We start from the raw sequence: 16384 nt of genomic DNA on the forward strand, positions 1-16384 counted from the left end.
TCCGCGCCTCCTGGCCCCCATGGCCTGCCACCTGCATCTTTACGAACAGGATTCAGATCTATCCGGCTTGCAGCCCTGGCATTTTGCTGAAGCTAACTGTGAGGAAGCTTGCATTTAAGTAGCTTCTGTTTCTTTGAGTTAATCAGTGGGTTACAGAGAAGGGGAGGATGTCATTTGTTTCCATGATGCCTCAGCACGTCATGGGTTCGGACCATTTGGGAAGATGTGACAGTTTTCTCTCTCGCGTCTCCTTCTTCACAGGGTCCCTACCAGCACCCATCCTTAAAGTGCACCTTGGGGTTCTCCTTTTCCTCCAGAGCTGGCTTGCCTGGTGGTGGCGGTGCAGCGCAGCGAGAAGAGCCACGTGGGAGGTTCCCGTGGCCAAGTGTCTCGCCACTCAGTGGGAGGGGCTTACATTCTCCTCTGGGCTGGGCAGTGGAATGGGAGAGAATGGGGCCATGGGAAAACAACACGTCTGCCCATGGGAAGCGTCACAAAAACTGACTGTTCCTGGTGTGGGAGGACCCACGGAAACTAGCTTTGAGTTTGGGGTTAAAAAAATAAGTGTTTAGAGGTTAGTCACTTTTTAAACTTTCAGTTCATAAATGTTGATTATTGGAGGTTTCCATCAGTTGAATTATCTCCCCCCTGCCCGCCATTTTCACAGTTTATTAGGATCATGGAGAACACTGGGATTCTCTCCCATTTCTTTCCCTCTTTTCTCTACTTTTTGTTCTCTGTCCTCTCGTGTACCGCCATACAGAGAAGATGGGAGGAGCCAGGCGATGCCGAGGCTTTGTGACAGCACCTAGGACAGAAGGTGGACCTGTGGCCTTCTTTGGAGGGTATATGAGCTGCAGTGAAGGAGGCTGACCTGTGGCTTCATTGTTTCCTGTTTATGGACACGAAAATGGGCTCGAGCAGGAAGAATTAATGAAGGGCTTAATGGAACAGGAAGTCTTTCAGCCCTTCGGAGTTGCTGAAGTGGTGCATACAGCTTGGGTGTTTATCTTGAGTCCCGTATAAGAGGTTGGACTTTGCTGTGGTCGTTTCCTGGAACTTGGTGAGGATCAGAACTTGTCAGGGCATTTGAATGTTGCAGACGGAAAAGCGATAACTAGTCACTGACAGCACTGGGCGAAGGGGAGGGCTTGTTTGGATTTCTGCGTCCTGCCAGTCTCGCCTCTTGGGGTTTTCTGCAGCTGGCCTTGCTCAAAGCCTTTGAAAGTCCTTTGAGCTGCTGTTATAGCATCTCAGCAAATTCAAATATAGTATCTCTGGAAAGGAGTGATAAGTCACTCGTCTTATTAACAGCAGGGTTTTGTTGGTTAAATGGGTGTAAGAAAACATATTTGATGACAGGGCCCCTTGTGAGTCAGAGACCAACTTTTCGCTCTTGGAGAAATTCTCATTTTGTGATGTAAGTGAGGTCTAGTCAGAAGACACTGTCACTAGACCCCTGCGAGGGATCTTTTGAGCCACACACAGTTACGGTGGATGTGTGTGTCCTGCAGATGTTTGGTGAGTCTCTGCTTGTCATTTGCTGCCACCCACAGACGTGACCCCTTTCCACTTAGTGCTCCCTTGACCTCAGGTATTAGGGCCTGTGGGTTCATATCCTGCAGAGTCCATCTGGGACTCCCAGGTGGTTGACAAGGAAGAAGTGAGGGGACTTTTATACTGGGGAGAGGCCTCTTAGGTCCCAGAATGGGTGTTAAGAGTGTAAATGAGAGACGATCCTGGCTGAGTTGGAAGGTTTGAGTTGGCCTCCATTCCCCTGGCCCGTCTGGTTTAAAAGTCCACTTGGTTTGGTTTTATATAGCGATGCCATTTGGATAAATGTTTCTGCTTCCTGGCCTGACATATGGTTACCTTCTGCAACCCTGAACGTTGGTAGAAGTTCAGCATTGCTTGAGGGTATCCTAGGCCTTGTTAGAAAGGAAGGTGAGTTCTATGCCATGACTCTCTTTTGCCTCCTTTGAATTGATACAGGTTCTTGGGTTTTTATTTAAATTTCTGTGCCACTGTTGTGTCTGCTGGGTCCGTCACGGCAGCCTCCAGTGACACTGAGCCCGGGCTGAGTCTCCGAGTGTGGGATGCTGTGAGCTCCTGTTTTTCATTGGGAGAACGTGTCGTACCTCCAGGATCACAGAGCACAAACAGCGAAAAGAAGGGAGGATAATGGCTCTTATGTTCATTAGTGATTAGCAGATTCTTTTTAATTATGGTCATGTTTTTTAACTTTAGCAGTTGTCATAAAATCCTAGACCTCTTTTATAAACATTCAGGAAGAGACAATTTGTGTGGATTGTAGCGTATCCTTTTATCACAGAACAGACTTCCCTCTGCATTTTGGTTGGTGATAGCTTAAGTAACACCCATACTTTGAACATTACACGTGATTATGTTTCAGCCTACTAAATAAATTTCTATCGGAGCCCCAAAATGAATACTCTGGGCTTCCAAGGGAAGGAAGCATATTAGAACCATGGTGCGTTACTTTAGTTTTGCATTTTCTTACTTTTCTGCGTGGTAAAAAATCACTTTTGGGGGAGGGAATCCAGTGGATTTTAGCCCTAGGTATATTTTCAAGATATAAAATGTTGGATTGTGAGTTGCTGTGTATTTTCCATATGCAAGCAAGGAACTTGAGTTGTAATTGAGTGGTTGGGTTACACGGTATTGCTAACATCGTTCATCTCTTACTTTCTGTGAAAAGTGGCTGGTTTCTTACTTAGCTGGCATCAGATTTTAGTGCAGGTACTAAAAATTGGTTAATGCCAGGCTTATCATAAATCTGCGAAAGTCATAATTCCCCTTTCAGGGGTGGTCCCAGAGCTGGCGTCTAAAGACTGTCTACTGCCACCTATTGGTTCGTGTTGGCTGCTTCATGGGATTTCCAGTGGGCGGGGAAGTGGTCCAGAATCCCTTTTCTATTTGCCGTCCTTTAAATAAAGCAGATCCCTGTTAGCAGACTTACTGTCCAAGAGGCCGAGGATGTGAGAAGCTGAAGTAAGCCTACTCCGTCCGTATCTTTCAGGGACTGGTTAGCTCTCCCAGCGCTGCCTTTGTGCTTTGGTCCATCACGTGCGGATGGACTTTCGAGTCTCACCCTGTGCACAACTCCATGGGGAATGTTTCTGGTGGGAAGTTTCCATAGGATTGACTTTTCAGTTATACTGCTAGGGTTCCACTGGGTTCTGTTGTTTAATGAATGAACTGTGTAACATTGCAGGATGAATTTCTTCGTGTATTTTTCTTCTCTCCTTCAAAGAACGAAGTAGAACATGATTCCTGCCTCACAGAGTCATTTGGTCTCCCTTCCCAGCCATCGTCTCTGCCAGGATTCGAGGAGTTTTCTGGCAGTTCGCAGCCGGGTATTGAGTAACCTAAAATTGAGAAACTGCTGGGGTTCTTGTTGAAACAGTATTTTTAAAAACAAAATTGGCAGTCCCACCTCAAGAGAGAATGAATGGAAAGGCAGATCAGCATTTCAACTGGTTCTCTGAGGCTTTTACAGATGAGTGTACTTTAGGTAACTTGTTCACACCTTGTAACTACAGTAGTGTATTAGGGATTTCTTTGGCAGATCCATGCTGGATTAAGACTTTAAACTTCCACGTGTTGGTCTTCTGACTCGCGTTATCCTTTTGTTACTTTTGCTGTAAACAGTTTTTGCTCAAGACTGCCCTGAACCCAACAGTCTTTGTGGAGAGGAGCATTTGCAGCTCCTAGATCCTGGGTTTGGAGGTGGATCCCCGAGAAGGAGAGGATTATGCGGCCTGGGGGTGGCGAAACCTGCGGCTTTCCATTGGTGGTAAACTGTAACACATGTGACACTTGTGACTGACAGAACAAAAGGGCTTTGTTGCCGCTTTAATTGTTGATTAATGATGATCCCTCTCGAATTTGATCATGACAGAGTCAGGATTTCCAGGCAGCCTCGGTTCTTTGACATTTCAGGATGCTGCATCAGACTTTAAAAAAATAATAATTGCATCATTTTATTAATGGGATCCAAAGCAGTTCTGCGTATTACTTTTCATACCATTTGTGTGGGCTCACACCACCAGCCTGAGATTTGTGTGCCCAGCAGATGTTTTACTTGGGAAGACACCACATGTATCTTGTAGATATTTAATACTTTTGGTATTCTCCTTTCTCTCCCCTGACCCTTTTTACCTGAGGTAAAGAAAATGAAGGCTCACCTTTCTCTCTGATGCCCGCCCACTTTCTGAGGGAGTGCAGTTATTTGTGAGCATTTGGAGTATCTTCGGAAGTCGGGGTGGTGTTTGGGTTTGCAGTACTTGCCTTCTCTTTCGTCTGGCCTTTTGGTGGGTAGAGCTGATGAATATACTTATAAGTGGTTAGGTTAGCCTTCCTGAGGATATCTCAGGGTTCTGAAGGAAGTTCATGTGTTTTCCTAAATGAGTGATTTATTCCTAACTGGAAGGATTAAGCCTTAAGGCAGCAGAGTATAGATAGCATAGTAGTTAGTAGTTAAGGGAATTATGCAACAACTTCTGGCATTGTGCCATCTTTTTTTTTTTTTGGAAACATCTATATTTAAACGTTTTTCCACCTCTGCCTTCTAAAGTGCAAGGCGGTATGCGTATCTCAAGATCTGGAAGTTACCACGTTTGCTGTTTTGCCTGACAACCTGTAGTTGGGAAGTAGGCGCTAGCAATCTTTAGCAACACAGGCATTTTGGAGGTTTTTATTTCCCACTTGGTACAGGCTAAGATCAGTACTTGTCACGAGAATTATGAAATCATGATGCAAGAGGAATTATTACAGGAACGACTATATTCAGGTTTTATAGATGAGGTCAGCGGAGATTGGAGCTAGAAGGACCCTGAGTTGTTTCCTTTTCATAGGGGTTCTCCCCCCTCCCTCCCCCGCCCCGCCCCACCCCACCCCACCCCACTGCTTCTGCCAACAAGGAAATAGAGTCCCAGCTTGCCCAAGGTCACAAGGTAGTTGAACCAAAGCAGCCCAGGTTTTGTGATACCATGGTTCTTTTCCTTGTACCACTCTGACCAAGCAGAACTTTACAGGGTTTCATCTCCAGGAGAGTCAAGCAAAAAAAGTTCCTTTCGGTATATCAGGTTAATAGCAAACTTTTACTCTAGTTGCCTGTGTAATTTAATTTAAGACAAGTGCTGCAAATATTTAACATCCTGCGGTTTTTAGCATAAACAATTTCACGTCTTTCTATGTTAAGCAAGAAATGAGGCCTCTGAACCAGTACGGCAAGATCTCCCGAAACACCTGAAAGCAGGCATTTCTCTTCTCATGCAGACCTGCAGACCTCCCTTTCCTGTCACTGGGTGAAGTCCCTACACCCCGATGAGACAAACACCCATTGTAACTCTGGAGCAGGGTGGGACGTGAGCGCCGAAGGATGGAGCCTGTTGCCAGGGCTTCTCGTTACCAAGTTTGCTGTGCGTTGGTCTCTGCTAGCCTCCGGGTTCACTTGAGGATGTGTTTATTTTCTCTTTGCTATACAGGATGTTTACAGCCATCCTGTGTGGTTTGCCCGCAACTGCACTTGCATTTGAATTTGGTGGGCAGCTTGCCCTGGGCAGGGGATATCCCCTGCCCGACCCATACAATCTCCAACACACACCCGCCCTTGTTCCTTTGACTAGCTGCCAGGTCTGTAGTGTGTGTGTGTCTGGGGGTAGAATAGAGTGGGTACTTATTTTGGAGATGGAAACACAGGAATTTTTTTTTTTTTTTTTGAATAGGCCTTTCAGCAAATTGGCAAAGCTTCAGGGCCAGCTCCCACACCAGCACAAAGAGCCTGGCTATGCGGGTCCCTCTGCATTTGTGGGATATAACGCATTTTCTTTCTTGAGTGAACACACACCCTGCGCTCCCACCCATGCCTTGCTCTCTGTTTAGACTTGGGGTGTAATCTAAATAACTGGATTTACCAGCTTATGTTTTTAATATTGGAAAATTAAGTTAATAAGATGGTGTTTGGCATACACGGCCCTCCACAAGGACCGGCTGGGTACTGCCTTAGACCCCCTCGTCCCCCTCGCTCCCGCCTGGTCCAGCTGCGTTGCGTGCATACCGCTCGTCCTCCATGGGTTTGTAAACGATCAGAAATCCTGGGCAGAAATGGAATTTAATTAACCTAGAAATTGCTGTTGTGCCATATTTAGGGCTGCCCTAGAGATTGAGCACACAGATAGCAATAAGCCGGTTAACTCTATCCTGTAGGTAACCCCAGAGGAGACCCGGAGACACAGTGCCACAGTGATGGCGGGCTGCCCGGAGGCTTCCAAAGGCAGGATTTGGGGAGGGCAGGAGAGGGCACCGGGAGAGTGTTACAGAACAAACAGTATTTGGCACAGGACGTGGTCAGCCACCAGTGGGTTTTCTTTACAAGCTTTGTCTTGGAATTTATCTGTTAACTTGGAAAATAACGCTAGTGTTTATTTTGGTCTGCTTCTCTATTCCCATAAAGGTGCTGTACTTTTTTTCTTTTTAACCTAAATATGAAATATATTTGAAGACTTATTGGGGTAAAATTTTATGTGATCAAGAGAAACATTCCTTTGGCTGTTGGCCCCGGTGCCAGCGAATCCCACATGAGAGAAGGCTTCACTGTGAACCGTGGGGCGTGGAGGAGAGGAGGGAGAAGACGGACGCCCTCCCCTCCAGCTCACGCAGCTCGTCAGGAAGCGCCGTCTCTGACGTGCGGTGGTCTCGTGTGCAGGGGCGCGTGGCAGGACCTCCACACCTGGGCCAGTGGATTGTGGCCCAGGGACAGGTGTCCTGCGTGTGGACACGTGGGGTGCAGCGGCGTGCCTTGGGGTGGGGGGGTACCTTGTGACGCAGCGTGGTTGACAGCCAGGACGCGACCTTAACTGGATTTTGTTCGATGATGCTCCTGATGGGCAAGTGGCTCAGTAAATTCTCAATAAGCGGTGCCGGTGGTGGCGGAGGAAATTGTGACCGAACAGGCAGGTGCTTCCGAAACTGATTCTTAGTGAAACTGGATTCCACTCGACCTTCGCGGAGCCGTATCCTGGGATGGCCAATAACTTTACTGGTGGCAGAACCACAGGCCTCTCCTGTAGCTCTTGGGTCCGTTTCAGATCTGTCCAGCCATCTCCCTGCCACCTCCGGATTGCCATGCCCTCTGCCCCTCTGCTCAAAAAACGTGTGATTCCTAAGGAATGAGTGAGGAAGTGGTATTGTTCATAAATGGGACAGCAGCGCCGTGTTCCTGCCCTTCTCTCTCAACACCTACGGAGGGCTCGCCCTCGACACGCGGCAGCCCGTACATGCAGACATAGGACATAAGGAGGCCCTGGCAGGAGAGCCCACTCTGTAGGCCATCGAAGGGCAGAGGAATGGAAATGGAGTTGAGCGGGAGGTCCTGGGGGATGTGCTATTTGAGGATGGCTCAGTCTCTCTGAGGAGGTGACTTTTGAACAGAGACATGGAAAACGTGATTCTGTAAAAAGCAGCAGGCTGGAATGTTCCCCTCGCTGGATTATAGGAAGAAGCCAGCCATGGTGAGATAAAGGGGAGAAGCATTCCAGCCAGAGGGAGCAGTCTGGAGTAAGCAGGGTCCCCTGAGAACCTTTGCCTCTATCCTAAGAGCATTTATTTCTACATAGAGTGACACTCTGGGGGGATCAGATCAGTAAAGCAACGTTCGTATCAACACATCTCCCCCCCCCCCGCCAACGCCCCCAAAAAGAGGCACTTTTGCTTAAATGGGATTCACACCAGCAGGGCTGAGCTTTGTTGTGACTGGGTTGCCATGGGGCTCCTGTCCCTTCTAGAAAAGGGACACCCAGATGGCCTTACCCACGACAAGGGCTTCAGATAGCAAGCTCTGCATTCTCTGAACTTGCTCTCTGAATATTTTACTCTTTCAATTCACATACACACATTTACACCACGGAAGGTGAGGAACAGCGATGATTTGATCTGAAACCACTTCTGTTCCCTAAGCCTCACTGCCCCTCAACCCTAGATTTTAACACACTGTAAATAAAAGGTTACCCTCAATGTATTTATTCATATATACATGTATTTGCACATTTCTTCCTCAGTTGGTTTAAGTTTCTTCGGCTTGCTGGAGAGTTTGGTTTTAGTTGGTTTCATTGACCTTCCTGGCACGGAGGAGTCTTCTGTAAGGGAAATTCCTTCCTGGATCAGTTAATAAAAGATCAACACAGAAGTGAGTCTTGTGCCACTTGACTCTCCTGTGGTTTGTGTGGGACAGACGCCCTCTGTATTTTCTGCATTCTGGCTTGCTGTGCATTACCAACGCGAAGCAAAGGCCCTCCTGGCTAAACTTCAGGCAAAAAAGCCTTTGGAGGCCCTACATTCTGCTTGTTTCTTCCCTTGATGCCCAGGAGCTCCACACTCTCTCCAGCCCCACCCCTGGGTGGCTCTGAACTCCCTTAGTTCAACCTAAATTTCCATTTAAAGCATCTTCGCCCTGGTAATGGACTGGAGGATGTTCCTGGTGGAGGGATGGGTGGCTCCCATCTTGCTGGCCTGATCACGGCTGGCGCCCAGCAGCTGAGTACAGGCCCTCCTGGAGCTCCACCGCCGTTGGTGGGTGTCTGATCATGCCTGTCCTCTCCTGCACACCAGCCTCCTTCTTTCCCCAGCACCTCCAGGTGCAGATAACCTAGGTCTTCAGCACATCTGGACCTCCCCGCCCCCTTTCTGTACTGATTTTAATAACATACACTCATTTCCTCGTATCGGACACTCTAGAATGAATCACCTATCCCGCAAACATACCCCGAATGGCTAAGAGTGCTTCCTCCCTGGATTTGGCCTCTGAGTTGTGTCATTCAAGCTCTTTTGTTGCGTGGGGACAGCAAAGCAAAGCCACACCTTTGTAATCCCCCGGGACCCGCACACACAAAGCCAAACCGCAGACCTGCACTTTGCACAAAGTACGGATTCTTCTGGCCTCTTTAAAACAAGATATTGGTTTGTCTTGTTCTTTAGGTCCTGCTTTCATCTGCGTCTCACAAATACTTCATCACTTGGGAGCTTGGCTTAGTCCTCTGAGGGGTAATTTATTTTACTGCCGCTTTTTAATCTGTTATGCCCTTATTTTTCATAGCCTCCCTGAGAAAGTCATCAGGGAAAAAGCGCCTTTTATTTGAGCAATGGTCGGAGCATTTATCTTTGAGGTTATGAAATTGTAGAATGTTTTTCCGTGTCCTGCTCTGTCATCTGTGTTTGCGTGTTTGTTTTTCATTCAGGCTGTGCCGTCTTCTCATTATGTGTGGCATTTGTCATTGCCGACTTTTGAGAAAGCAGTAAACACGGAACATCCTGTTCACGTACAGGCAGTGATTCCATAAAGCCCCCTTAATGCCCAGAGTGTGAGTTGTGTCCATTTAAATGAAGATGTACAAATCAGAAAATTGCCAATTAAAACCCCTTTTCAGTAGGAAAACATTACAGGGGTTTTCTTTTAACAGGAAGGGCAAGTTGGAGGAGAGAAGGAGCTTGTTGGAAGAGGAGGGTAGTTCTCTTGGGCTCAGTCCACCCTGAGGGTGGCAGGGCATGGCGCCGCTGTCTACTTTTCTGTATCCTGTCCTTTCTCTGAAGTGATCCTGCTCAAGGCACGGGCTGTTTGCTGCCTGGTGCCAGTGAGCTGAATAGAGAAATGGAGAGTGAGCAGTGAGCATGTTAAAGCAGTTGAACAGGGTGATTTTATGTCTGTGAGTCTAATAATAAATTTGAGCTTGTAGTTTATGTCTTTCATTTTCCCCCTACAATAATTATCTTATAAAAATATCCATTTGTAAAAGACAGAAAATCTAAAGGGGACCGTGAGGGGGAACCAAATGCAAAACGGATCCTCTTCTGCGAAGGTTTGAGAAGCACTGCGCCTTACATCTCTCAGTCGGACGGACACACACACACACACACCCCACCCCCATCTGATCCTCCTTGAAGGTCAGTCCTCTGGGCTTGGAGGCTCTCCCAGCACACACTTCTGCTCTCTCATCTTCTGGACAGTCAGTTGGTAGCAAAAAAAGAGGTCTTTGTTCCTCACAACACAGGAATGGGAGCATTGTTTTATTCCCTTACCATTTATGACGTTTGGAATTTCTGTTAAACCGTGTTATGTGGCTGTTTTCCTCTGGTTATTCCTGGGTTCTGAAGTGCTTTTGATTAATTTGTGACGTTTGTAAGATTTTAGGGACTGAGGGTTGTTGCCCAGTTAGTATGCAGCTGTCATGCTGTCTCCCTGTTGATCAAATGTCAGTTCATATTGGTAATATGACCTATTCAGGAGTGTTTCTGGTGGGTCGTAAGGGAGGCAAGAGTTGAGTCTGGGCAGGACACGGGAGGTTAAAACTTAAGGGAGCTAATTTTTACAAAGTGGAAAACCAGTGTGTGTGTGTGGGGGTTATTTTGTTAAATACTAGAATGTTAACTTAAAATGTTAGGGTATTTTGAGCACCCGCGGTTAAAGATACTATGCTTACTGTTTTCCATGATCTCAGCGATAGTTAAGGGAAGACTTGTTCGTGCTGTAGAATTATAAATATATGTAATACTCAAAGCAGCCTTGAGCTGGGGTGGCTTTATCAGCCCCACCCACATAGGGATTGACTCCAGTTTGGGGTTCTGAGCAGATCTGTTTAAAGCCCTGTGCCGTAGGGCTGCTTTTCGATTCTTGTTTTTTCCCTGCTCTCAAATACTGTTTCTTGAGCATCTTTGTGAGCAGGGCCAGAGAGGTGGTTTAAAGCAGGACACGTACAGGTTCACATCCTCAAAGGTGTTTATTTTCCATTAGGCTGTTGATATCTTGAAAATTCAAGGAAGAGCTAGTAGGAGGCAATTTATGGTAAAGGTCAAGCCAGTTATACAGGGGGTAAAAACACTTGGGTAGATAAAGGAAGACGGTTACTGGCTACAGCGTTAGGAAAAAAGTAAAGAAACCTTTCCAAGAGTCATTAGGGTTCAAATTAATAGAGTGTCTGACATGTAAAATTGTGTGAATGAACAATGTCTGGTTAAGGAGATTGAAGTTGTGATTTGTAGACACCAAAGGATAAATTAGGGGTTTGGTATCTACGTAGGATGGTAATAGGGGAGAGGCCTGAGAAAGGTAGGTTAAGGCCAGTTTTTCAAATCCCTAACTAAGGACTTTGGACTTTTTGTGTGGGCAGAAGGTAACCCATAATTTGGGCATGAAGGAGGGGTTTTGAATAGACTAGAGAAGTGATCTTCCCCCCCTCCCCCCACCCCCTGCATTACAAGCTTTAATTCCAGATGGATTTATTTGGCTGACTTGGAGTTAGAAGAGCTTAGAGATGGGGAGACTACTTCCTCTGGGGGTGTGAGACCAGGTCAGTGACAGGCTAAGGTGGACGGGGTGTCGTTACACAATATGAAGGCAGTTGTGCATGTGTTTGTGATAGTATCGTGTTAAAGCACAGAATGCTAAATAAATGTGGCAGATGATTTGTGAAAAAGCACAAAAGTCATTAATCCCGTGTCACCTAATACCGCATGCCGCTTTGGAGATACCCAGGCACACACTGGTTTGTGCACAGGCACGCGCTTGTGTGCAAACGTGCACACATGCTCATGGTGCATATTTTATATCAGTGTAGAGAATGTAGCCCTTTAAAGCAAATTTATTGCCCTTTAAAGCAGGCTTGTGGTTTACAAGAGTGAGAGAGATATAGAGAACCTTAATTAGAAACAAAGAGTTTGCTTGAAATAAGGTCTCTCTTCCCTTTTGTGTCATGATTTTATTGCTGCAGGTAGATCTATATCCTCCGATCTCTGCTTGTTGTTAATTTTCTTTTGCTTTTACAGGCCCAGGCTGCAAGCACAAAGGAAGTTTGCTCAGTCCCAGCCGAATAGTCCCAGCACAACTCCAGTAAAGATAGTGGAGCCATTGCTACCCCCTCCAGCTACTCAAATTTCTGACCTCTCTAAAAGGAAGCCTAAGACAGAAGATTTTCTTACTTTTCTCTGCCTTCGAGGTAAGACTGTGTTGCCATTTTGGAGGGAGCGGCCTGGTTGAAGGAAAGAGGGGCAAGGCCTGTCCCCAGGAGTTTTGATGTTGGCTTTGGTCTCTGCTCTACAACCTCTGTGAATTCCCAGCCTGGTTTGAGGGAGTGAGAGTGTAAAGTGAGGAATCCCACCCAGAGGGTGCTTGGGCCTTCCTGTTTCTCCTTCCCTTTTCCTCTGACTCCCGAATCACCTTTCTTGGCATCTCAACACACAGTGTCACAGTTTGTAGTCTCACATTTTTTTTTTTTTGTAGTCTTACATTTTTATAATTGACTTCTCCCTGACATCCTTTTAGGACCTCTGCCACCCCAGCATCACCGTCACACGTGCTTTGCAAACTTGGCTTTTTGTTGTGTAATTTTTTTTTTTTGGTGGGGTAGTTGTGGATGGGTGTTAGTTCCCGTTTCCGGGTGTTTCCTGAGGTCTGAGAACAAGCCACGCTAATGGGGGATCCACTCCCTCCCCCCGCCATACTACTTTAGGAAAAATAACAGCAGTGCTTTGTAGGTGTAGATGACAGTGGGAATATTGGTCTGTCCACACGAACAGGACCAGTGAACGGAGTGCACGGAGAGGATTTTGTAATTACAAAATTACAATTTTGTAATGAAGGATGGGTTTGGATTTACATGGCCTTATTTTGGGAAAGTCTTTACTGTAGGAACTAAGTGAGGGAAGAACACAGAAAATGGTGAGGGAGATTGAGGGGCCTCTCCATTTCAGGTAGGAGCATCACAGAAGGGCGTCTTCGAGCTTCTCGTTGCCCTGTTGGGCCATAGCATTTCAGTCTGTTCTTTGATTGATGGTGCTCACGTTGGTCACTGAATCGCCGCAGGTCTGTCAGGCTTTTCCACGGAAAGCGGACCCTTGGCAGCCTTTGTGATTATACAGATTTCATTGTGAGGCTCTTTGTTTTTGTTTTTTTTGCGGTACGCGGGCCTCTCACTGTTGTGGCCTCTCCCGTTGTGGAGCACAGGCTCCGGACGCACAGGCTCAGCGGCCATGGCTCACGGGCCCAGCCGCTCCGCGGCATATGGGATCTTCCCGGACCGGGGCATGAACCCGTGTCCCCTCCATCGGCAGGCGGACTCTCAACCACTGCACCACCAGGGAAGCCCACGAGGCTCTTTGAAACTCCATATTTCATTTCTCATCAAACTCGATTTACTCATTTTTTTTGGGATCTGGATGGGCTCATTTCCTGTTTTGTTCAGAGAGTTGTAATCTGTTTTGATGTTTGATTGTCCCAGATCCCATCAGTGTAGCCCCTTCAGGCTGGCTGCCTTGCCCTTTGACACGTCCCTATCATGCTCCCATCCCAGCTCCCTGACGCAGTGGAATGTCTTGGACTCTTGTTGTGTACTCCCTCCCTCAGCCCCGAGATCAGCCATTTCTTCTAAGAGCCCTGTTCATTTTAAGGAACAGCTGCTCTTTAGGAGCTAGGGTCTGGGCTTGAGGTGTGCTCATAGCTATCAGAGGGAAATGCGTTGTGTGTGGGGGGGCATGTGCAAGGGCATGTATGTGCACATGTACACACATGCTCATTTAGTATGCACATCTATGTCTCTAGGTCTATTAAAATCCATGAACGAGCACCAGTACCTCCTAATTTTAGTTTAGCACCAAAGGGTTCCTTCTGGTTTTCTGTTTTTTTTTTCCTATATTAAACAGTGAGAAAGTTGACTCCTGTTATCCATAAATTGTTTATTTGATCCATCTTTTCCAGTGTGCCCCACCTCCCATCTCTTCTGCCACCCTCCCCACGGAGCCCTTCTGATCTCACTTGGCTGGGACCCTGTGAACGGCCTGACCTGTGTGTGAACACCTACTTCTTCATCCTCCTTTGGCTCTCGCACACCACAGGGGCTGCCATGGTCATTACACACACACACACACACACACACAGACACACACACAGACACACACCCCTTGTACCAGTTTGCTTTAGGACTAAATTGTTAGGGAAGGGAAAATGAAGGGTGAGGTTTTTGTTTGAGATTACAGGCTACTGATATGATAGTCCTGGGAGACTCAAGACATAAAGGAGGAGAATAACTGTATTTCAGTGCAGACCACTTCTCCCTCACGAAAGGGAGGTGGGGTGGGTAGCAGGCATCCTGCCAGCATCTCCCTTGGGTTTGACATAGCTCTTTGCCGAAGGAGTCTAGTGATCCTAGGTGTTGAGGGTGGAGATGGAAAGGAAGGTGTAAAAACCCACTAGCAAAGAATCAAGTGCAGGATTGGCTGTGAAGGGTGAAAGGAAGAGGAAAGATGAGAGTGACCAACCGGCTGGTAGACGGTGGGGTGGTGTCATGAGCAGTGGAGGGTGAGTAGGACCAGGTGATCAGAAGAAGGAATTTGAGCCAAAGGGATCTTTGAAGGGTCAACAAGTGTCATCAGAAGCAAGATGGTTCAGGTAAACAATTAAAGCTCTGTGTTGGTAAGACTCTTCATTGTGTCTTTTTAATCCCACTGGAGCCACATTTACCTTGGAGCCATGCCTTAACTCTTTTCTTTAGGAAGATTCATTGATCGTGTTCTATTAGGATGTCAGAAAACTGCTCTGCAGATTATGGAATTTAGTTACGAGCGGAATTTGTATGTTTGTGCCACGTGCCTGTATATGCATGATTTGTTTACATCATATTTCCTCTGGTTTGGAGTGATTCAGGGAGGACCTGCTTGGAGAGGCATGCTTAGTACTCGAGTAAATGGCACGTAGGGAAAACATTCCCAAGTACCCAACTTTGACATTTCCAGGCTCGAGACACAAGAGAATCATGTCTTTTCATAGACACAGTTTACTTCTGTCACTTGTCAGATGGAACAAAAGTTTCAGTAAGTGAAACATAAGATGTTTAATTTTGGAAAAATGCTCTGAGGCTTGGAAAGTTCTTCCTGCATTCATGAGCCAGACAATACAAATAGGTTCTGTTGTTTATTTTAGCTGATGTGCAATAAGGTTTTGACACAGAGTATTGCACTCTCTTCCTCTTCCTCCTGTGCTTTTTAGATTTAAGGTATTTTATTTTAAAAGCCAGGGCTGTGTGAGGTCAGGTGTGTTTACCTGATCTGGCTTTTCTAAAAGCCTCAAATGATAGGTGATTCACTAAGTACTTCATGATATTGGAAATGTGATGGATTTGGTGGCCTTAGATGGCATACTTTAATATGCAGTTGCTTGAGCTAATTAAAACTCATATTTTGGGTTTCCTTGGTGGCGCAGTGGTTGAGAGTCCGCCTGCCGATGCAGGGGACGCGGGTTCGTGCCCCAGTCCGGGAAGATCCCACATGCCGTGGAGCGGCTGGGCCCGTGAGCCATGGCCGCTGAGCCTGCATGTCTGGAGCCTGTGCTCCGCAACGGGAGAGGCCACAACAGTGAGAGGCCCGCGTACCGCAAAACAAAAACAAAAACAACAAGTCGTATTTTGAGGTGTACAAGGGTTAAATAGACAAAGTCTGTTGTAGTGGTACTTTAATAATTCTCTTTCGGTTTCAAATGTTGAAACTTTTTTTAGTTATAAATGTATTTCATGTTCCCTAGGGAAGATCAGCAGAAAAGATGGAGAAACAGACCAAAAAAAAAAGAATCAAAATACCCCTCCCTCTCATCTCCCAGAGACAACCACTGTTTATCGTCTCCTTGGTGAAAATGTTACTAAGCCTTCTCTGTGCATATACAATACAAGTCACACACCCCAACTGGAATTGCATTATATTTTTATTTTTGCAATCTGGTTTTCCTATTTCACACTCTCACATAAATACCCCTTCCATCTTGTGGATGTCTCATCATTTATCTAATTCTTGATTTACATGTAGATGTATTTCTAACTTTTAGGTATCAACTGCTGGTGACACTTCCTCACTTAAGTCTTGGCCTCATCTGGCATCTTAACAGACAAAGTTGATAGTTGGGAATTTGATTAACTTTTTCTTTTACACCTGCATTCTAATTCTGCCGCTGCTTTTTTCGTTCGGGTTCCACACCAAACAGAGTTTGTCTGAACCCTAAACTTCATGCTCAGCCTCAAGAGCCCGGCCACTCCATCACCCTTTACAGGAGTCTCTGGGTAAAGGAGACAGTCTTGATAGGCTTCAGTATTGGTGGGAAGGAAAGCCTGGCTGCAGAAATCATGAAGGAATCAAAGACCTGGAAACGATGTTTATTTCCAAGGATTACAGATCATCCTTTTCTCCAGTCCTCCGTTATTACCCGTAATAGTCTCAGCGCTAATTTGGAATATGGAAGAGAATGAATCTTGAGACTGAGAAAAAGCCAGCAAGTAGAGTTCTTTAAGCCTTGGTGTTCGTTACCCATCGTGACACTCAGCAAGCCCAAGAC

At 46.4% G+C, this 16384-nt stretch overlaps 1 protein-coding gene across 7 annotated transcripts in view; it reads left to right on the forward strand.

Annotated features, from left to right (window-relative positions):
- The window catches only part of JARID2 (jumonji and AT-rich interaction domain containing 2), a 242748-nt gene that overhangs the window by 168288 nt on the left and 58076 nt on the right, over window positions 1-16384 (forward strand). For all 7 annotated transcript variants that reach the window (XR_010946674.1, XM_067752042.1, XM_067752044.1 and 4 more), the window contains one exon: window positions 11839-12008. Coding sequence is in view for 2 of the 7 variants with exons in the window: in XM_067752042.1 (XP_067608143.1) it covers window positions 11839-12008 (170 nt within the window). In the remaining 5 variants the exon portion in view is untranslated. The remainder of the gene's footprint in view (window positions 1-11838; window positions 12009-16384) is intronic.

The sequence above is a fragment of the Pseudorca crassidens genome, chromosome 10 (assembly GCF_039906515.1).
Source record: "Pseudorca crassidens isolate mPseCra1 chromosome 10, mPseCra1.hap1, whole genome shotgun sequence".
NCBI classification, from domain to species: Eukaryota; Metazoa; Chordata; class Mammalia; order Artiodactyla; family Delphinidae; genus Pseudorca; species Pseudorca crassidens.